General features: G+C 31.3%; 1 protein-coding gene across 1 annotated transcript; it reads right to left on the bottom strand.

Moving 5' to 3' along the window:
• Nucleotides 1–91: 91 nt before the first annotated feature.
• On the bottom strand, nt 92–19,678 carry LOC132917590 (dynein axonemal heavy chain 5). The gene is made up of 31 exons (XM_060978395.1): nt 19,641–19,678; nt 18,865–19,560; nt 18,329–18,500; nt 18,127–18,272; nt 17,583–17,955; nt 17,310–17,515; nt 17,018–17,238; nt 16,327–16,612; nt 16,123–16,261; nt 15,091–15,495; nt 14,781–15,017; nt 14,424–14,675; nt 13,658–13,852; nt 13,412–13,571; nt 13,031–13,344; nt 12,838–12,960; nt 11,050–11,744; nt 10,351–10,596; nt 9,856–10,174; nt 9,364–9,590; nt 8,865–9,087; nt 8,617–8,793; nt 8,300–8,467; nt 6,011–8,221; nt 5,694–5,886; nt 5,224–5,485; nt 4,919–5,158; nt 4,626–4,793; nt 4,388–4,529; nt 3,604–3,915; nt 92–434 (listed from the first exon to the last, which is right to left on the bottom strand). The coding sequence occupies exons 1-31, from the start codon at nt 19,676–19,678 to the stop codon at nt 141–143; spliced, it is 9,840 nt and encodes a 3,279-aa protein (XP_060834378.1). The 3' UTR covers nt 92–140.
• Between the last annotated feature and the right edge of the window lie 5,122 nt (nt 19,679–24,800).

Consider the following 24,800-nt stretch of genomic DNA (forward strand, 5'->3'; position numbering starts at 1 on the left):
CTGTACTTATAAATTGTTTAATTATAACACTGCCTCAAGATCTATAATCGTCACTTCAGCATTGACGAAAAGCCATTCAAAAGCAGGGTGCTTCTATTGATTTAGTCATGTTTATTATAAAAAATATTGCAAAATATACATTATTTTATGTCACACAGAAGAGCAACGCCTCTAGATATCCAGTGGGCCTCTAACGTACCCTTTGGCGACTTGAGACGCAATTCGCACACGTACGTTAATCCTGTTCTTGATGGCTTTTTGTAAACGGGACACTCGTAGCCGGGCATTAACTTGTTTCCGATCGTATTTATCGCATATATGTGTATGACGGGCATTTCCGTGAACATGATCTTGTGGAGCGATTCCTGCAGTTCCTTCTCCTTCCTGTTCCAACTTGCCCCGTCCAAAAATAGCCCGTACACATAGACGCCTTCCTACGGGTCGGGAAAAACGGAAGAACATAAATGATCAGTGGGTTGATTACTAATTTGTTGTGTGTTACCCTTTTTTTTTTGTGTGTCCGTCAAACCCATTTAGCGCAGTAAAGAATCTTAAAACTTTTAAAAATGATCAGGTAAAGAAAAACAAATTTGGAGAATAGCGCCAATTTTTACTTGAAACTAGATTTTGAAAAAATTGATTTTGTTTTTTGATACTGTTGCATTGTATCTATGGGTACGGCTATACAGGACTGCCAAGTGCGTACTTGCGCACCGGTCACTGAGAAAATCCCGATAGACCCTCTTAAAATTATAAGATTTGAGGGGACCTTACCATATAAATACCCTTAGCCTTCCAAGTTAAATTCAGTACCTAATTTTATTATTTTTATTTTTTAACAATTCGATTGATTAAATTATTAATTTATTTAATCAATGACAATTCTAATTAATAATAGCCATTAGCAATCTGGTATTATACGCATTTATAGAAAATAGAAAAATTCGTCAAAAAACAACAGATAACGATTTTTGTTTAAAATTAATTACTGATAATGAAGTTTTTAATGAATTACTCTATGTGGATAGATATATTAGTATGCGTGTACTTGACGAAAACAGATATTTCTAATCAAAATTCTTAATTATTATAAAATTACGATAAGAACTTAAGTCTAAATAGTAATAGACAAAGCGTACACGGTAATACGATATCTATACACTGACCGTGTTTCTGTTTGTAATAAAGATATTTATAAAATGTTTAATAATTATCTATAATAATTTAGTATGTATTTTTTTTTTTCAAATTTCGTCGTCGGGATTTGTTATTTCCGACAATTTGATCAAAATTACCATAAAGTTACTGTAAGTTTCGGATGTTTTAATTTCTAGTATAATACATAATTTAATATTTATTACAAACTATTAAACAATAATTTGAATAAATGTATAGTAGTAAATATTTTGTGTGAAATATTGAATTTTTTTCATAATTAATGATACTATTAATGCATCAACGGTTTTAGTGAATATATCAAAGTACATATTACCATACTTCAGCATTTAATGCTATATTGATATTGCAATGCAAATATTCTAAAGTTATATTATTATATATGATGTTGACGTATTATATCATGTAAAATTGTTGTTTTTTGTCAATATAAAAATGTAAATACTTTTATGATAAAAAAATACAACCAGTCATGAAAAATGTACCTTAAATGAATCTTTTTTTTTATATAAATGGAAAACCGATTTTATTAAAATATATATTGAAATGTATGATAAATGTTCCAACGACAAACATTCATCGTAAATAATATAGACACTCGCAGTCAGATGTTAGGCGTTTCCGTCAAGACACTTGATTTTCGTTTCCAACAAACCCATTTCTACTTGCCTGTCTAAACTAAAGTTTAACAAATATAATATATATAAATTCCAATAAATACATATAGTATTCAAGATTCACACAGCTACTATCGTAATAGATATTCATAATTTTGTCGTTGTTGTCATAGTACTCACAGGATCCGATCTCGATAACACAGAACTATCTACACGTGATATAGGTTAGTTCAATTTATATTTATTTACAATGGGTGTGAATTACTAAGCGTAAAATCAATTATATCCTATACTGCTATACCTATATCTTGAATATCCAATGTGTTTATCCTGAAACCCTATACATACATCGGTGATTGATAGGGGGGAAATACACATTTACCCAAAATAGAACACTTTTTCCCTTCATATATAGCAAGTTTGGGCACATATATTTGTTTGCATATATATTAGTATATCATCCTAAATCTGAGCCTATTAGCTTAACACAAAAGACACCCCGATAAGGTTGGCTCAATAGTCTTCCAAAAATATTAAATTTTGTCCTAATTTAATTTTGTACATTACTAATTTATTATTTACTAATACTATTGGATATTATGTATCTTTTCAAAACGTAGTCCTAAATTTTTTTATGTAATTTAATATTTTTTTTCAACTTTATAAGTTTTTCAACATTTTTTAACTAACTTTTGTTTTTTCAGATTTTATTACACAAGACTTTCGATTATTAGTTACAATATTCAATATTATGACCAAACGTGTTAACAATTTTCATGTATTTTTTTTAAATTGAACCCAATAATTATTGTTTAAGCGGGTTATGCCCGATCGATAGCAATGTAGATAGACTATGGGTGCTCAAACTCCATCTCAATAATGTAGGTAAAAATAGATTTGGCGAAACGAACATCAAACCTTTTTCGTTTTGGCAGAAATAAAAATTACATTTTTGACGGAAACGATGACCACCCTCGCAGTTAGGCAGATAGAAATAGGATCATAGACTACAGTATTTAACATTATTTGCCGACTGCTGTTATGTTTTATGCTGTTGTATTTGTAGTATTTAATATTTATAATCAATAATATATATATCATATATGGCAATATCCGGATGATATTTTTCACTTATAAATAAACCCATAATGGGAATAATGGATCTTATTATTCTTATTTGTATATAAAAACAAAGAAGACTAAATTATACAATTTTTATTTCATCGTTTCGAAATTGTAATTTTCCGCAATTTAGATTTCTTATCCTCCCTTATGTGTTTTTTTTTTAATGAACAACTACACACCGCATTTATATATTTATTTAAAATTTGACATTACTAGGTTCTGGTATAAATATATAATATTTTATAGAAATAAATAATAATACAAATAATCCGAATTCCCTATGTTAGCTGTAATAATTAACCTACCTAAACGTATTACCTAATAATACTCCGTAACAGACTTACAAGCACTATTGTACAAGTGAAGTGTACTGTGGTTTGCGATACAAAAAATAAACCACAAAGCGGCCGAATAGTATTTTATCGCAGAGCGACGACGCACATCAGCAATGTCGTATACCTACTAGAGTACTACTTATTTATATCAATTGTACGCGAATATTTAAATATTGTGTAATTATTTGTTTCCATGTTACTTATCTCTCGCGTGACAAGGTATCAATTAAATTAATTTAAATTATACTGCAGAATATCTTAAAAAACCAACGAGTACCCGGAGTACCCAATAACGGACATTATGCGCGGAGATGAAGGAAGACATTATGAACCATAAATTTTACACTCACCAGTGGTGACTTTTTGATGTCATGTTTGTAGTACAACGTTACTTCGTTCTCGAGCACGATGTTGTCCAGCGTCCAGCCTTTGTGTGCCCTGGATATTTCTTGCTTCATCGCCGTGAGGAATCCTTGTGGGTTGAAGAAACCAGTCATCCAAAACTGCGCCGGTTTTTCTTTGAACACCCACGCCGTGATCTGGCTGTGTCGGTTCAATAACTCATTGAACCAAAAACCGATGTTTGATGAAGTCCAAGAGGACCTCAGCCAATGTGACGGGATGCGACTGTCATACAAGTAATCCAATGTTTCAGATAAAACCTGTAGTTACGAATCGTTAGATATGACATTATGTTATTACAAAATACATACAATATAGAATAAAATAAAATCGATAAAGAATAATTTTCGATTGTTATTCGATGAAAAGATTTCAATTAAAATTGTAAGTATCAGATTAATTTATAAAAATAATATTGCCCTAACACAATTTATATGGATATTAAACTAGTGCATGAAAAGTGATAATACAATATTTATCTACATGGGTTTTGATCGGTATTTTGGAGTGTAAAAATAAAATTGCAATAATTTTTTCCCACGAGTAATTTATATGTTATTTTTAAATATTTATTTCACTTTTTTTCTAACATGTATCTTATATTACACAAATTTATAAAAATTAAAAATATGGTCAAATGATAATAATAGAAAACAATGATTTAAAAGGTAGACATCTCGGAACCTGATATCAATACTACCCTCTTACACATAATTATTGTAATCGATTTACTTCGTTCATAATGATTATTCCGTCAATCGCTAATAAAAGGTCTTCCAATGTATTTTTTACTATTTCGGTAACCTTTTGGATGCGGTCGATTTCTTGTCCCAAGAATATATTCATAGGTTGCGTCGGACCCATCAACGTTAACCTATTATAATTCGAGAATATTTATTTGTGTATTTAAACAATTGAATTTTTAATGTTATCATTATAATTAAAAAAAAATATTTTTATTTGTATTTACCTTTCTTTGATGGTAAACATATTGAAAGCTAGGGGCAGCTTGTTCAACAAGTCCGTACTCGTATTGTACACTTTTTCTTCGCGGGTCACTTCACTACCACCGCCAGAACCTTTTGGCTGAATCATTATTATAGTGTTAAACATCTCTTGAACCACATTAGTTTGGTACCTAAAAACTTATACTAGTTATTGTAATATTGTATAATATATAATATTATTTTATTTGTTATTTATATAGATATAGTATTTTTTGGTATATCATATTATCATGTACTGATAACATTTAATGCTCACGTAATATCGGTGTTTGGATGAAGTCCGCACGCTTGGGGAGGATCTTTCAGTGGCATTTCATCGATTGCTGATAGATATTCAGACAGTTTATTAAAGACCAACACGTTGTATCCTTCGTAGAAACAAAACTGTTCGCTAAACATTTCATTTGTAAACCAAAGTTCGGTAAAATTATTTAATAGTCGTCGGTCATAGTCATCGGTTACCCGGCCGCCATAATGTACTTCGGCTAACATGTATCTGTAACCATAATATATCGTAATGAATATTATGTAATATTTAAATTATTTTTAAAAAAAACCTACCTTAAGGCGACCCAGTTGATTTCAGAGGTGGGTTCCATCTCATCAACCATTTTTTGTAAGTATAAAGTTGATGAGTACCAATCTGATGTGTTGAATTCGTATGGTATGTTCCAACCAACGGACCCAAACTTTCTACGCTCTTGAACGACAGAATGGAGGAAGGAAATCACATACAATATTGGTTTGTATTGTGTTATGCTGGAGTAGACCAACGTATCATCTCCCATATTGACAAAAGTTCTCATCAACCCGGCTCTTAATCCTAAATATACGTTTGCAATGAATTACATAAATTACCTACAAAATAACACTCCCCTAACAAATCGCTAGTGTATTTAAATCGGCTGTTATAAGTTTATTCGTATAAAATTGTGAATTGGAAATAAAATTAATTGATTTTTCTGATTGAATTATTATTTGTTACAATTTTATCTAGGTAATTTAGGAAATTTACTCTTGGATGTTTTTACCTTCTGGGGGCTCATACGTAAAATGTATTGATATTTGTAGAAGTGATATCGAAAATTTAGGATGCACTTCTGTGGTTATCCATATTCTAAAGTTTTCTTGAGTAGACATGGCCACTTTTGTGTTAATATACGTAAACGTTTCTTGCATGAAGTTCAAACACAAATGACAATTTTGAAGTAATACCCATCCACCCTAAACATTTATTTCATGTATATTAATTAAAAACCTATGTATTGTAAATAGACAACATAGATAACTAACATGTAAAATATATATGATATATTTTAAGTATTTTATAGAAATGTTAAATACTCACATTGGCTGTACATTCCTTCATCAACCTCTCGGCGTGAACTTCTTGTCCTTGACCCATAGACACGGAATAGAACGGTATTTCTAATTTTTTTGCAGTATTCTCAATAAGGTTACTAGGATCAGAACCCATGCTCAAGAAACAAATCATTGGCGTAGTACTTTTGGATTCAAGATACATCTCTTCGATATCGAACATCACAGTTTCTACGTATTGAGGCCCTAAGGATTCTTCGACGTAGGCAAATGCTTGGTTCATTGTCCTGTCCGGACACCACGCTCTTACCATTAATAACCTTTCGAACACGTCAAGCCTGTCAAATCCATCTGGCATTTTTTCTTTTTCCGGACTACTCTTCTCATACCATTTTTTCCACGAGCTTCCATTTATTTCAACTGCGGTCAATATTGATTGGAATGGTGGAATGGTTTGCAATAAGCCTAAGTTCATCCAACAAATATCAGTCACCCAATCAAATGGTTTAGGCTTGATAGACGTTATATCAATTGAAGCGCCACCTTTGATAAAATATTCAAACTGACTTCTAGTAATTTTTCCTTTGTCTAAATCTATTTTGAGTGTCATGAGTATAGTAAAAAGTATTTTGTGCTTCTCGTATAAACCACGGCACTTATATTTAAATATGGCATAAGTCAAATATTCAATGATGTTATTTATTCTGCGTTCGAGCATAACAGTTTTTTCGGAGTTTGATAACGATATATCAAACTGTTCTAGGAATTGTTGTAACGAGTTCTGATACATGGGATTAACCATTCCCATTTCTACGATTAAAAAGTATAGAACTGAACCTCGAGTGGCAATCGGACGGTATTGTTCACGCATCCTACTTATTGAAGCTTGTGTTTTGTTCGCAACCTCTATTTTTTCACTGACATCAGTAGCCGTATCCTTGGTTTTATTCAACGTATATAAAACTGATTCGTCGTCTACTAATGACCCTTTAACAGTAGTTAATTTTATCAAAAGGTCGTGTTCTAACTTTTGCATTTTTCGTTTTTGTGAAGTAACTTCGGCGATTAATTCAATACGCTCTTGTTCTAATTCTTTTTTCTCGATTTCGATTACTCTACTTAATAATTGATCTTCCAACCCTTTAATAGTTACAGTAAAATCGATGATTATGCATTTGGCGTAGAGTTCTGGAGGATACGATGGATTTCCAAGTTTTGAAGTAAGATATAATCGAAAATCGTCACTCACATCAATTTCTTTATCTCCTAATAATACATTAACGAATTTACCTTTTGTGTAATAGTTCTTCTCTAGTACGTTATTTATTATCGGGTCGACATCTTGCTGTATATCATGAATCAATAATGGTTTTCCCAAAGATAAACTATCTTCTAGATAATTTCTGAAATATTTATCATCAAATGTAGTAACAACCATGTTATTTACCGATTCTTTATTTTTAATCCAAGCTATTCCTTGACTCTGTGGATCAATCATAATTGGATATTTTGACGATTTTGTTACAATAATACCGTTTTGAATCGATAGTTCATCATTTGGCAGTCCTTGGAGATTCCATTCGCTAATAGTTGGAGGGTCAGCCAATTTTTCAGACACATTCAGATTTGGGGAATTTGGAATGTTCCTCTCGTTCAATTGATCATACCACGATTGCAAAATTTTTGTTCTATATTCTTGGTTGAATGGCCCAGAATAATTTAAAAATGCTGTCAGTATGACGATATCTCCTAGTGAATATTTTATTTCCAAATTAAAACCAGCCAATTGATGTTTCCATCTCTTTCGTTCTCCTTCTAAACCTTCAATAAGTGCTGTTGCCGACATCATTTTATTCTTACATTTATTTGCTTCAGTTTGAATTAATTGCTGTGAACCTAAAGCAACATTTAACTTTCGTTTTGCTTCTAACAACTCTTTATTTTTTTCATAAGCTATGGTCTCCGCAGCTTTTAATTGTTCTTTAGCTTGGATATGTTTACCCTCTTGTTTAGCTAAATTCGAAATCAATGGAAGCACTTCTTTGTTTACATTATAAAAATCTGACATGGCTAATGTCCAACTAAGAAGCCCGGCTACATTTCCACATGCCAATTTTGCTTTGTCATATGTATAGTCATGATACTTAAAATATGGTTGCAATAGATCAATTGTTTCTCCATTGATTTGATTTTTTGGATAATTTTGAAGGTTGAATAGAAATCTTGTGTCAGACATTAACTAAAATAAAATAAAATAAAATTATTACTTAAGTATTATTGTACCATTATTATGATATGTAGCATGTTGAAAATTTACTTTTAAAGATTCCTTCCAATTGGGTTCTAAAAACATTTTGGTTGTATCCAATATGACTTTCGGTAATTTTCGTTGAAAAAATATGAGTACGGAATCCATAATCACTGTAATTAAGAAAGGTGGCTTGCCCAATTTCCGCACGGTAGCTATATCAGTTGCTGTTAGAGTCTAGAATTTAAATTTGGTTTATTTATTAAAAAATTTAATATTTTAATTTATCTATTTATTGTGTACTTAATGGTGAAAAAATGAATATACCTATTATAAAACTTGAAAAAATATTATGATATTTAATTAAATTAAATTATTAATTTTACCAATAAAGCTGCTTCGGCAGCATCTAAAGCTGGTTTAGCTTTAGCAAGTTTAATTTCAGCGATCTTTTTCTCTTTTGAAATGCTCTTTAATAACAACTCAGCTCGATCTTTCACGACTGCTACTTCGGCTTTACTTATTTCTGCAGCTTTAACCACGATGTTGACTTTAGTCGTCACCTATGAGAACCAATTTAATGTTTAAATTATTATGTATCGAAAACATCAATCTATTGTCTTCAGAACTCTACCTCTGTACTGGCTTCTGTTGCGATGGCCATTTCTTTTTCTTTTTCTGTCAATTCTTCTTTCAGTCGTCCCACTTGTATCGAAGCGTCGGCAAGTTTCTCTAATCCCAATATTCTTTGCATTTTCATTTGCTCAATTTCATGTATATTCTTTATGTACAAAATCTTATAGTCATTTACAAACGAAAGGAATGACTTTGGTGTTACAAATATTTTTCGACGAAACCTTGAGAGAAATTTAATAAATAAATTGATTTACGGATAATAACACATTATATCGTTGTTAATTGTTACGTGTAATTTATCAATTTAAAATTGTAGTATTGTTGTACCTGACAAAAATTTAGTTGTAAGTACGTTTTTGAAAGAATGGTTATAACTCTGAAGAGCAATAAATTTACAACTTGATGTTGTTTTGTATTAAATTATGATTTTCAGGCTTGCAGCTATAGGTATGTGTTATAAAAAACGTTTTATTTAAATATAACACACTGACACCTACCTTTGGAAGTAATTTGTACAATCTGTTGCCACGTTATCGTGTATAATTCCCAGCAATTGTATCAATGAAGTCTTTTCCTCCATTGTACCGACCACTGAGAAGTTATCTAGAAAATGATGAGATACTGCTAATAATGCATCTGTGGGCCATGCGGTATACCAATCGATAATGCAACCAGATATTATACCAGGAAACTTTAATGAACGTAAACGAAAACTTTCTCCGATCTGTAAACAAACAAAAACACAATTTAATACAATTCAATTAATTTTGTTCTCCTTGACATTAAGAGGTTGAATTTAAAAGGCCACTTCAAGTCAAACAGTTTTATAAATATTAACATCTATAAATATTAAATACTATGTTAATAATTTAGACATAGAAATCGGGTTTATTAAGACATTATAAGTGAATGTATTCAGGCGTAAAAAAGGTGTATGTATAGCAACATTCTGACCGAAGAAGACTATTTATTAGTTTATATATACTTACTGGTGAAAAACATAAAACTAAATGTAAATTGTTCATAGCTTGTTTAATGAAAAATTGGTATAAATTGTCCATAGATGGATTTCCTCTGGGTGATCTCTTTTTAAACAATGGAATTATACTATTTAACATTTCTTCGAGTTCATCTTTGGGAAACAAGTTAGCAACTTCTCCAGAACTTAATATGTTGTTAATATACTCAAGAAAAGACTCTTCTTTGATATCATTATCTGTAAATACGAATGTGGTTTTCACATCTTGGATTCCGGCGAATCTATAAAGTATTCTGATATCGTCCAAGAAATTATTGACATTATATGACCTAAAAATTTTAAAATAAACAGCTGGTTTTATGATTAAAATTAATTAGAACTTTAAATGCATGGATAATCGCATGATAACAAGTAATAATATTTAATATGATAATAATACGATTTATATATAATTATATAAAATACTACAAATCGAAATAGTAATTTATGAGTATTCAATAACTACCTTGTTAGAAAGATTGAATGTTGCTTATATTTAGCAATAAATGACGCCAAAGTGGTCACCGATCTCCGACCAGAACCTCCGACGCCTACAAGTAGACCGTTTCCACGAGGTATCCTCAGTATACGAGATATGATAATCAGATGTATCATACAGTCTCTGAAAAAGACTAAATCTACTACAGAACCACGAGTCGCTTCTTTCATCTGACCCATAAACATCAGCATTCTATCTTTTAATACTTCAAAACTATACAATTTGGAATAAAATCAATATTAAAAGGCAATATATATATATATAACTATTTATAGTTTATTAGCATATTATATTAATATTTATTATTATATGTACGGATATAAAAAAAAAATATGTGTATATTTTATACCAACGGTTCCTAACCTTATTGAGACTATTACCCATAAATCAGGTTAGATATCAACAAATACCTCTCCCTCCCCAAAAAAAGTCGAGTAAAAAATATGTATAATGATTATAGCTATAATTTATTTTAATTTTTCAAACAAAGAAAACAAGAGTTATTACAATTACATTTACAGTCATAGTAGTATAGTACACATGACTAAATAGATAATAAGTACTTAAAATTAATATAAATAGTTTAATCTTTACCACTCAAAAAATCGTTTTTAACCCCATTGGAGGTAATTACCCCCAAGTTGGGAACCGCTGTCTTATACGTACTCTTCAATATTCTCGTAAATATTCGGAGTCTCGGGTTCGAAGTCGTCAGGCTCGTCACCAGTCGGGTCGACCATGTCCCGCATAAAGTCAACAAAAACAATCGTTTTCATGTTTGCTGGCATCATTTTGTAAGTTTCGTGGCCGAGGAACTTCTCGGCCGAGGACCGGACCGTCTTCAAAAACCATTCCTTGTCCCGTGTGCTGGTCAGCTTGTCATAGACTATGCGCTGCAGTTCATGGCACCACAACCGCAACACCATTTGGACGTTTTGACACTCAGCGGAGCATACCTGCAACATACCTTCCCAGATTCGGGACAGGTCACGCAAGTTGAACACGTAGTGAAAATTGGCTGGCGTTGGTAGTAGTTTTTGCTTCGTCTTCTGCCACACGATTCGGGTGAGTTCCACCAGCCTGGGTAAGAACCGAACGACCTGGTCGTTGAATCGCTCCACACAGAAGTAACCACAACCTAAGGCTCCAAATATCTTATCCATGGACGTGTCCGATGGTAACGTGCAGTTAAATATACAGAACTGCCGTTTCAGCCTGGGTGGCACGTCATTCCGGCCGCCACCAGGATGTATCATGGCACCCAGCATATTGACGCCCACAATATTGATGTAGTCACCGGGTTTTGTCAGTGAGTAGAATCCTTTATTCTCAAGAAGTTGACGCGTGATCTCGTTCGTCACCTAGCCAGGTATAAATTAAGGAAAAAAATTAATTTATAAAACATACCTTGTACAAGATTATTGTGACCAATAAAATATTATGTTAACGCGTTTTAATCTGGTACCTTAACCACTTACGAATTTTGGTCCACCGAGAAGAAATATTTAAATTTATTTAAATTCTGAAATTGACGAAAAAAAAAACTAATGAGAAGCGCTTTTAATGGAACACTAAAATCCGAGTAGAGTATTATTGGAAACCTAAAATGGAGTTTATAAGATAATCTGAAGAACTTTGGATTCGAATCGTTGAACAAGATTTCTATTGGGAATTTTGACTGGTTCCCATAATTGGACGTCTATATAATAGTAGTAGATGTAATAGTAGTATACAGCAATAGATTGGTAGATAGTTTTCTATTTTTTGAGGTTAAGATCGGACAAAATAGGTGGAGTTGGTACTTTAATTTTTATGTGAGGTAACCAAGTAAATCATCGATCGCTGTTGATGTTGAAGTATCAAATACATTAGGAAGAAGTTAATTATTGAAAGAATGTCTGGCCTGCTATCTTTCGGAGTGAGATTGTACTATGAATGGATGGGCGCATAGGCGCACCAAAATTAATCAATCTTCTAGTTAGGATTTTAGAACAAGATAGTAGTGACAAGGTAAGAAAATTTCAAGTTTATAAAAAATGTCTTAAAAAAAAGAGCCAGTAACCATTGCGGCTATTTGTAAATACGAAAAAAGACACCAGGTCAGCGCCGTGAGATGGACCGTGCAATAGCGATGTTCCCTAGCCGTGGAATATGATCGACGCAGTAGTGTCATCTTACGTCAAAATTCGGCGGGGTTCGGTATTACTATAGAAGAGACTGTTCAAAACACCGTGTTGTTACCTATAATACCTATATTATGTATAATCCGATTCGTATACAATTGTCATTTAAAATCAAATTTATAGCGAGAAAATACATCAATAATTATAAAAGTCAATATGAATCTATATACTAAAGGTATTAAGGAATATTTTTAACATATAAAATAAATATCACATGCTAAGTCTTAAGTCAAAATGTATGTATCGTAAATGGTAAATTTTAATAATTTACTTGATCTCCCCAGTCGTTAATGATCGGCATGTTTATGTCATCGATGAATATTGTCATTTTACGATTACCTGGAGGACCATAGGTAGTGCCAAATCTTTTCTCCATATACCCTTCAACAGTACTCTAATTGAAAGGAAATTGGTTATTTTTTAATATTTAATACTGCTTTCGTGTAAAGTTCTCGTTTTCTCACTTGAAACATGTTAGGGGTGGTAGCCGAGGAAAAGTTAAGCATTTTGCTCATTCTCACTTCGGGATCAAACTCTTGCATATAACTTTTGATCATTACTGTCTTTGCAGTACCTTGTTCGCCGATTAATAGAACGTTTTTTTCTTGATTTGCGATCAAAGTAATCAGAAACATGGTACGCACGTTGTCCAAATTCGGCACCAGTATATCACCGTACACTGGTATATAATCGCTGGGATACGTGTATGACTCTATCAACGTTTCCCAGTGTTGCCATTGTCCATCTTTTGAAATAGTATAATCATAAATTGATTCTCCTTCCTATGAAAAAAATAATATTGATTAGTTTTTATCGACAGTCAAGTCACTTTTCTTCGAATTGACGCACTTTAAGTTTTGGGACTTTAATTTTCCCTGTCATGTCTTTTAAGATGAATTCTTCCAGTAATAATCTGTTGTCTGATTCTAACACGGCAGCGATACTCCACATTATCGCAAACGTATATAACCGAGATAATATGTTAACTGATAAATCTATTGAATTATATTACACATTAATAATATATATTATCATTATTTATTTAAAATTATATATATATATATATATACCACATCCGGCATCCAGTGATATTTACCTTCGTTTTCGGGGAACATGCTTAAGAGTCCATCAAGTATATCACATGTTTGATGAATGTAATGGGGTTCCAATAAAGCCATCTTAGGTGAAAGCCTAGATTGAAGCATTTTTAATAATTCGTTGTAAGAATTATCAAATATATCTTGAAAACAATTGGACAAATGTGTTGATTTAGTTTTTCCCCATCCCTGAAATAGAATAATTTAAACTATACAATATAAAATATAATTACACATACACACACACACACACACACACACACACACACACACACACACATATATGATATATATATAATGTGTGTGTATTTAAATTGTTTATAGAAAAATTAAATATACTAACAAAGCTTTCGGACCTTTAATATGATCGAACAAAACTCCTATAATTCTTTAAGAATTATAAATATTATTACATAATTTAATATTAAATATATGTATAAATATAGTAAAAATTAAGCATTTTAAATACGCTTATACTATATTTATAAGGAATGATAAAGGGTGACCTAAAAGTTATGTAAATGTTTCACTACTTAAAAAAGTATTTTAGTAGTTTGATCAAATTACATAAAGGCATAAAACACAAGACAAATAAAGTTGTGTCTTTTTTATTATCACCCTTTTATGGATGATACTATTCGACAACTTATCAATTTATTTGAGACAATAAACTCTTTATCAGTAAAACTTATAAGTATAAGTTGGTATTAGTATAAGTTAAATCATCAGATTTAAAAAGAAACACAATTTATATACTTACTCCGAATATCACTCTCCATGACAATACGGTGGCCGAGAAAAAAGTCATTCCCATCCTAGATATGGTCGCCGGAGAAGCATTGTCCACGTTGTCCGGTTCGAAACAAAGTTTAGCATTGGGGGCCATGACAATCCGATCGCCATTTGCCAAAGTAAGTGTTTTGTTATCATCCAAGACTGAGTTCAAATTTTCTATCCAAACCGCATCTACAGGACCGTCTAATACTAGCCAACAGTATTCGTCTGGACTTAGCTGTGATCAAATTATTGTACCGGGTATAATAAATTATAGTGTGGTAACTTGCCACAATAACATGAAACTGATGGAATTTATTGTTTAAAAAAAACTAAAACGTACTTTTAACGTTCTCCTCCAGAGCGTCGAAAATATACCGTCAGTCCAATCGTTCGTAGCCACGTCTAATCTCCCGAACATCTGCGATGCCGTAATTGCTTTTGGATTCATTCGATATTCGAAGTGTGTCAATCCAGTTTTGGTTAAAGCTGATAAGAGGCAATGAATGGCAGTGGTCTTACCAGAACCGGTGGGTCCCAGTATCATCAGCCCGTGACGTACTAAAGACGTTTCATATACCTTAAAAACAAAATAAATACGAACCACCATACAGAATAAATAATATATAATAGGCCATTAGGTACGTTAGTACTTGAATGATTTTTAAATTCCAAGAAGGATGGTTAACCAATTGTTTCTCGTCACACGAGCTCAGTATAGATGTTTGTAAGTCTTTGTACGTAGACGAAGTAGATTTCATGCCAACAAACAAATCTTCAATCAAAGACAAAAAAATAGTTTCATCCTGATCGACTAACTTTGAAACGTTCATTCCCTTTAAAACTCTCATGAGTATCGTTTCTTCGGGTTCACTTGAGTTGCTTCTCCTCTGAGTGCCAAGAGTACGCAAAACAGCCAATATATTACGCAGACCAAAATCATAGTGCACCTGTTTACTCAACTGCTCTTCGCATAACTGGTATAGTATGAAAAACTTTTTTGATAGGGGTTGGTTGTTTTTAAAACCACAAGCTGCTAATTTCACGCGTATTATTATCTAATAACAAACATGCAATAGACCGTTATTGATACGTTTAGTAAAATCCCATTAAAAATGTCTGTTTTAATTATTTGTTGATGATTATTATAATAATAATATTCGTGTAAAAACAACAAATTAAGTAAAAATTAAAATATATTATAGTAGTAATAAATATAATAATATATATATATATATAAATATATAATATATCGTTGATATATGTAAAATATTCAATAAGTTTAAAGTGCTCATTCATGTAAACTAAAATATACTTTATATACACAATATCAACAACTATAATATTAAATATGTATAAGTTTAACACGCGTGTTTGTACAACCATTTCCTTAAGAAATGATATAATACCTATGATATTTAATTAGGATTCAATGAGGAAATCCAACTTTAATAATAAAATAATTCATTGTACATATTCAACTCGGAATTGGATTCGTTTCATTAAAAACAAAAAAAAAGTTAAATAGGTAATACCATCATAATGTTATTATTATAAATAAATGTTATGTGCGTTTTGACTATTAATGTTTCGCTATGGGTATGTTCATAGTTACTGAATTTCCAGTAATAATATTAATAATAGTAATATAGATAATCAAATTGATTAGTTGATAAATAAATTACCAATCGGTCGGGTACCATCATGGCTACACTCCGAAAAAGGACTTTTAAGTTTTCTGGTAGTTCTTGGCGTCCAGCATATCCAGGATTCATGGTTAGGAATATAGCAAATTCCTGATTCATGGGAACTGTATCTCCATCGCTAGAAAAAGAAAAAAATCGTTATAAGTCATCATTACGCCTACCAATACGCTGAAGTTCAAATACCTGAAAATGAATGTTTCTTTGTTGCCTTTGCGAGCCATAAACACAATGTATACTTGCTGTGCGGCCACCGAAAGTACAGGAAGTTCAATCCGGTTGAACTCATCAAAACAACCCCATGTACCCGAGTGCACCAAGCCTTTGAAAATACGACCGAGTCCTCGGTAGTCCATTTGATCTGAACAATTAAAAACAACTACATATTTTCCGAGTGATTTGCCCATGTCTTTTGTCGTCTCCGTTTTCCCTGTTCCAGCCGGTCCTGCTGGCGCACCGCCCATATTCATTCCTATGCATTACCACACATTTTATATATTAAATATAATTCGTAAAAAGACGTATTGCGTTTAAAATGTATTTAGCTCAATGTTTTTGGGTAGTAAAAAATATTTATTTTTCATAATTATAGCACTAGCATATTTAAAATATTATATTATTTATTTATTTATTTATAATAATTATTATAAATATTAAGTCACTATATGACTATAGTTATTTCTTCACGGATTATAACATATAGGTACAAATAAAATCGACTTTTTTAAAAACTGGTGTAACGTAAATATTCTTGTATGCTTGTTGTAATTTGTTAATTTTTCACAATTATTAAGCAGTAGGTTTTTTCTATTTTACACCCTATGTAACAACTAGAAAAAAACTATGATAGATGTGTATGTTGTCGCCAATTTCTTACCAACTGCTTGGGCTAAGGTAATGTAACAGCGATCGGTGAGTGGAGTGATCACGAGCCTATCCGAACAACCTAGGAACTCATTTTGGTAGAAAAATAACACGTCGGTTATACGAACTTCACATCTATCAAATTCTTCCGTGTAATAAAATCGCTCTTGTTTCAACCATTCAAAATCAAATAAGTTCGTAATCTTCATTTGGTACAATGATTCGAAAATGTCTCTGAAATATTTACATGTATATTTAAATTTCTGACACACAGAGCAATACATGTTCATGTATATTTTTGAAACCTTTGGTGAACATGGATCGTAATTAAAGTCTCGTAATTTAATCTTTCATTTTTGGTTAGATTCTTAGTAGTAGCATCAATAAGTATATTGAGAAGCTTAATAAATTCTTGATTAGTGTCTTTCATAATTTTTTTCATAGTAACTGAGTTTTTAAGTGCATATTCTGTACGAATTGTCCACAGCATTTGTAAGCCGATGAGACCCATCTGAAAGTTAACTGTCAGATAAATAAAATATAACCTAAATCTATGATATTTAAAATAATATTCGCACTTGAGCAGGAAATTTTTCAATCATTGTTATGATTGAGAATTGTGTGTCTGTCATAATATAGTTATCCACGTTCGCTATAAGTTGATTTACGGAAAATTTCGATTCGATAAGCAAAACATTTAGCCAATTTTCCACACCTCCAGAGCACAATACCGGGTGTTCTAATGAAATTTTTTCACCTTCTTTAGATACAATCTGTAGTACTTTATCATATTCGCTCTCGCTGTATATTAATTTTGCTGTATTATCAAAAAGACTAAGTAAATGAGGTCCAATTTTGTGCGAGTTCGAAGCTTGACCTAAAATTTCCAATAGTACTGGGTCCGAAATAAAGTAAAACCTTGAAAATATGTTTCTTTTTTGGTCCAAGTACCTAATGGATTAATCGTTATTAAGTATATTTTTATTATTAACTGAACACTTGTCTCAAAAACGGTCTAGCCATGCAAGAATACGTGAATTAAAATACTTCTCTTAATTCTTACGAGGCTTCCCGCAATAATTAAATAAGTATAAATTCGCTTAAAATCATATGTTTTAATACCCTGCTAATGACTTTTGACACAATTCCAACTGTTCAAGCATATACGGGAGTAAAATTTCCATTGACCCATCTCCGGTGCATATCTCAATAGCGTTTTCGAGAAACCGTGCTTTGGTCATCAAAGTTACCCACAATTTATCTATAGCCTAAACGCAAACCATGTAAATGCGGCGTTGATAAAAACAATGATAAAATAATTTACAGTGAAACGTTTTGTTTCTTGTGGCAATTGCTTAGATATATCACCACCCATAAACACAGCTTCTAGATACATCCAAAGATTTTGCACAAGGATCCAATTTTCTAAGACTTGGCCAGTTACGGCAAATTTCTTTACCCAATCCATTATTTCTGACTTGAACGCGATATTATACCTATAAATATTTTAAAATCGAATATCATAATTTTTATTTACTAGGTACTAAAAATATTTCGCTAGTGAGTAAATAAACTTTTTTTATTTTGTTTAAAAGAAACTAACAAATTTTTGTTAAAACAAAAAATAAAAACATTATTTTTTTATTTCCAATATGAACTATTTATGCAAAATATTATATTTTTTGTAAAAAATCCTCAACTATAAAAACTGAAAAAGGTAATAAAAAACAGATAAACACACTCATCATTGTAAAATCAATACATTCATCCTTCCGTTCATAATCTTAAACATTACAACTATGTACACTATACCTGTCTTGTGTTGCATAGAACACATACACTATTTATTAAATGTTTTACCTATTGGACGCTAATGAGCTCATAACCATTTGTGAGTCTTCCAGTATAGCCACGACTTCCGCTATTTCTTGTCCTTTTATAAGTAAAAATCCTCTGTTTTTAAATTGAGCCATTTCTATTTTTATAGTTGACCAATCTAATATAATCTGTCGCAATTTTGCTTCTATGTCAATTTCTTTGATAGCTGTCTGACATATGTCTTCTAGCTCATCTTTATTTTTTAATAAAGGAGCAGACATAATATCCTTGAGCGCGAAATCGCGGTTGTTTATAGGAAATAGCGTACCAGTAGCCTTTTCTATCATTTCCCAATGCCTTGGCTTTAACGAATTCTTAAACATCATTTCTACTAGAATCATTTTATCGGACCATTCGTCAATGTTGTTTTTTAATTCTTCATATGTTGGCCATGCCTTTAGACCTTTTGGTAGTTTACGACACTTTGAAGTGTACTCTGACAAACTATCAATAATATCGTCTACTTTTAAACGGTTCCATAATGTATTCGACCAAGTTTGAATTGAACGATTAACCGAACCATACAGATCATAAAGTCTTTTCAGTAAGTTAAAAACTCGTTTAGTTTCAGTCAACGTTGGATATGAAGTTACTGGCATCTTAAATAAACGCTCTCCTTCTTGATAACGGTCCATTAACGAGACTAACTCGTCGAAACGGTCTTGAAATAGTATAACCCTAAGAAAAAATCAAACAAGTGTAAGTTTAAAAAACTAAAATAACAGCACTATAATATTAGATATATATTTGTGCTTTACCTCTCAGCGGCTTCAAAAGGCATTAGGCCTTCAACCATAGGTCCTCTTTCGACGAACTGTTTATCGAAAAAGAATATGTCTGATTTAAGATGTAATATGCCTTCTTGCAATTCTATGTTCAAAGGTTTGTATTTATCCAAAAGTCTTTGCGGTGCGTTGCACATCTATACAATAATGTCCATATTTTTATATTATTATTACTAATTATTATAAGTGTGCTCTTCATATTCAGTAATATATAATTATCAAACCTCCAATTTGAGTTTTTTATATATTTCTGTGAGTAAATTCAACTGTCTCTCATCATCAGCTTTAATCGGGACTCTGTATTCACTTAATAAATCATACACGTCAACAGTCATTTCTATGTCATTATCCAAATCTGTTAAATTAGATTCCAGTTCTTCTAAACATAATATTATCTTTCTTGCATCGACCAAATCATTGATTGGAGATGCGATTATATTGTATTTCTCCGCTATGTATTTACACAAATATTTAAGTTTAGAAGTTTCTAGCACACCATTGGCAAATAAAATTTGCCATCCTTTGATTTCTTCGTGTAGAGACTCTTTGAATTCGTCTAAAAACAGTATGATTTTAAAAAACAATACTTAAATATTATGTATAATGTTAACAAAAAATAAGTCTCAATATTAATTTCAATAATCACCTAATTGGATTTCCAAAGGACCGATCTCTACACTCGAAGGTTCTTCGTAAATAGTATCGATTGTTTGTTTCATATGATCAAATACAAATCGAATTGAATCCAATTCGGTTTGTTTTTCTAATAACCAATTTATATTTTCTATTTTATGATGATATTCCACCCAAATGTCTTGAAATCTACTTGAGTATTCCTGAAAATAAAATTCGCTTAAAAACATATATATATCATTATAACTAGTAAACAAGTTACAGATATGACTTTTTCTATTTCCAATTTCAATGGTCTTGTAGCATTTTCTACTTCTTTGGCTGCAGCAAGCACGTCTTTGTTTTTAGATATAATTTTTTTGTAAAAATGATCGGTCATCTGTTAATTGAAAATCTTAATACTTTAGTATAATAATTACAGCAGAAGATATGAATAAATAGAGATAGATATGTTTTACTTCGTGGTCTTAACTTTAAATGTTTACAAACAGAAGAAGAAAGAGAGAGAGTGTGAGAGAGAGAAAAAGAAATTAACTAGATATAAATTGTAGATACTAATAAGTGTGTGTCTAAATAATATTTGAAATATTGGAGATAATAATACAATTTTTTTGGTGTGAAATTTAACCTTAAGTTATACCTTGAAAATAAACAACATAGATATAATGGATTCATTAAAATTTTATTAAATTATCAATAACTAATAAGCACCAAAAAATTATGAACTCGAATCGCCATCGCGTTGCTGCAACACTATTTCCAATCGAATATTTTATCAATACTACAAAAATATAGATATAAATAGTATAATATTAAACAATTTATTTTACCTTTATATGATTAAAACCCCAACGTGTAAATGTCGTTGTCACATTCAATGCATTTGAAGTCACATGTTTCAATGCTGAGCTAATCCTTCTCCACGATGGTTCAATTCCAATTTCAGAATCAATCAAAGTTAATTTTATTTTTAAAATTGGTGCTCGTTCCGAATTTAAAATACGTCTTTAAAAATACAATATTATTGTTGTTATTAATAACAAATTCATTGAAAAAAAATCAATCTGGTACTTACTGATAATAAGACAACCCGTCAATCAAATGATCAAACGTACTGCGCATCGTGGTTACCAGTGACTTGGTGTAAAAAAAATTGTAGAACCTAAAAACACTCATGCACCAATCATCAATTTGTTTACTAGTTGGATGAACGGCAGCAGGAAACTTTTCGTCTATGTATAAAAATGTTTTTGTTTACATAAAACATGTGTAATTACAAGTAAGCATTACAAGCTGTATTTAAAAAAAATTCGGATATCAGGGTAACCCATACCGTTACGTTTTGCTTCTCCGTCCGTATCTTTAATATCGTCCAAAGCTCTGTTCACGTTAAAAAACTTGTACATTGATTCTTCGTCTTTGAAAGAATATTTATCGTTTACTCTATAAAGAATCAACTTAATCACATAATTGAACACGTCTTCTATGAAAATGGATTTGTCTGAAATGTTTTTCATAGTATCCTCTAAATAAATTTTGTTCAACTCTTTAAATTCATGAGGCCACACCGGATGGTCTGGCAACTTGATTAACAGATATTGGGCTATATTTTCGATCTCATTTTGTAAAATATAATTCAAATCGGCAAGCTAAGTCAGTAAGAATAAATTATAAATAAATATATATATTATATGATTATTATGATTGCGAGTCTGAGTATACTGTTTTTATAAACGCCTCGCTGTAATTTAAATTGCACATCACGTCATGCATTATATTCATAGCCCCAGTTGAAGACCATTTTATCGTATTAAGCAATGGTATCAGCAGCTTATCCATTTTCATTAGTTCGAAATTAATTAAATTATAGAATACATCTGGTACCATTTCTCTGTCAACGCGAACAAATTTAATTATATTCTTTATTTTAACAATATTAATTAATAAAATGTTTTATACCTCAATTGGTTGTATCGTTTTACGATACCTTCGGCATATATATATCTTTCGTACATCATGTCTTTGCGCTGCAATTTCAACTGTAGTCTCCGTGGTATGGGAAGTCGGTGATAAATCATAAGTTGAGCAACATCGACTTTTTCAGTGATGTACTTCGAAAAATTGACACTATATTTTCTCGTTAATTGATCTCTGATTAATAATGTGCCAGTCCTTGAGTTATTATCCTTTTCGATTTTAGAGCAAAAATCAGTCATCATATATTTATATTTTTATAGTTTTAAATATTTCATATGTTATTATAGTATGGTACGTACTACGTATAATCGCAATTTGAACTCTGTACTTACTTTTTCGGAAATTTGGTCACACCATTCTTTGTGCAGGCTTGCTTCATGGTTTGTAAGTGCGGTGCACAGTGCCTTATATACATTGATATTTTCCCCCCACAGATTGTGGCTTTTGCTCTGTAAAAAACGAATTGTGAATTCATAAACGCACGATATGGAATATATTTTAAGAACAAAATAAGTGTTTTGAGTTTTTACCAAAAAAAAATTCATCGGCGTTTTAATTTTTTCCTTCAGCATTGCTATCCACATAACTTGGCAAGCAACCGTGGGTAAGTGATATGTAAATGGTACGTTATCTCTCACCTCAGAGTATACATTTCTGTAGTCTAAATTAAACATTATTATATTATCAGTATTTATTGATGAACCCTTCGAGAGTAATCATAATTATGCCACGTTATTTACAAATATTGAGATTTTTAAATGTACGAATGTACACTGTTTCGAGATCCAAATCGTCCATTTTCAGTGTGTCGCACTTCTTTAACAATTCAACCTTATTTACAAAGTCTGGTGTTTCTTCGATCACAATTTTCAAATGTTCTTTCAGACGAATTTTCAAATCATTGACATCCGAATCAAATTGGTCACTGTCTGTTTTAAACTTTCGATCATCAATTAGTTTTAATAGGTCTTCTCTTTTTTTTGTAAACATTTGGAACTTTTCTTCTAGCTCAGCATAAAGTTTACGAACCATTGGGATCGATGATTTTTTCAAACCACTATACGATATATATGTTTCTATTATATTTTTCATCTATAAAATAAATTTAGATACAATAGCGTAGGTGTTTTATACAAAACTCAAACATTTTTATGAAAAAAATAACACTAGTTTTTTAAATAATTTGAGAAATTATTAGAAAATTGGGAATTTTTAAACTGCAATATTTTCAACAAAAACCAACAAACAAGATTTTACACAAGTAACTAAAAACAAAATAATATACAAATCTGTAAATACCTACATAAAATATGTCAATGAAAAAAATTAAAATATATTTTTAGATAACTCTAATGTAGTTCTTGTTGTTATAAAAATGAAAAATATTCGCTAATAAATTCAATACTTGAAATATTATAATAAGAAAAAGTCGAACAATAAACAAACATGCCTTATTATTTAATATAGAAATGCTCAATTGATAAACTAGCTCTTGCTACTTCCTATTCATTATTAGTGTACTTACTTTGTTGAGCCGGTTGGCAAACTCAATGAAGTTTCCAAAAGACGTGATGTATAATACCAGAAACGGCTCTCGGTCTTCAATTTTTATTTTGTTAATCGATTTGTTGAGACAATTTAACGCGTAGTCTTTGAGTTCTATGCACATTTCAAGTTTCTTGAGTAATGTGGATTTGGGTTGGCTCCAAAAAGCCACAGTGAAGTCGTCAGTCAAATACTGAACACAGCTTATCAGTACCTGATTCAAACATGTCAATAGCACCTTGGTCGTGGACCGTTTGTCCAACGCGCATTTGGAAAAAAATTGTGCCATTGGCATAGCGTCGAAAACATTTTCAACTGCACATTTCAGACGACTTATATTGGGCTGGTACAAATCTTCAAACTTATTCTCAAACATGTTCAGGAAACCCACAGTTTCTTTTATTTTTTTGTATAAATCCATCGTTCTTTGTTTCACGATAATCCACGGCTATATCATATGTTATCAAATGTATTATAAAATTATAGTTTGTTATAATATGTTATAATTGTTATGTAATATTATGTATATTAATTAATAAATAATGTAACTCGGAGTAAAGTTTCGAGAGAGAGAGGAGTGATTATTTAAATCCATTTTGACGTTTTTCACTTAAAAATATGGAGAAATTCACTCAACTCCAGGCACGTATACAGGGGGGTTCAACCACCCCCCCCCCCGAAATTTTTTTTTGTGTACGTGCCTGCTCAACTCCATCCCCTAAATTAAAGGTTTATATAATTGGAAATACTTAAACACAAAAAATTATTAATCTAATTAAAACCGTTAGAAGGTAGAAAATGATACATTTTCCCATTTTATCTCTTTCTGATAATTGAATTCTATGTATACCTATAATATATAATATGTGTTATCGTATTTACTTTAAGTAATGTAGAATTAGTTCGCTCCATGGCTGTTTCGGCGAATATCACGAAGTTACTCTTGAACAGCAAACACACTCGATTAAACTTAACGCA

This window comes from Rhopalosiphum padi, chromosome 1, assembly GCF_020882245.1.
Source record: "Rhopalosiphum padi isolate XX-2018 chromosome 1, ASM2088224v1, whole genome shotgun sequence".
NCBI lineage: Eukaryota > Metazoa > Arthropoda > Insecta > Hemiptera > Aphididae > Rhopalosiphum > Rhopalosiphum padi.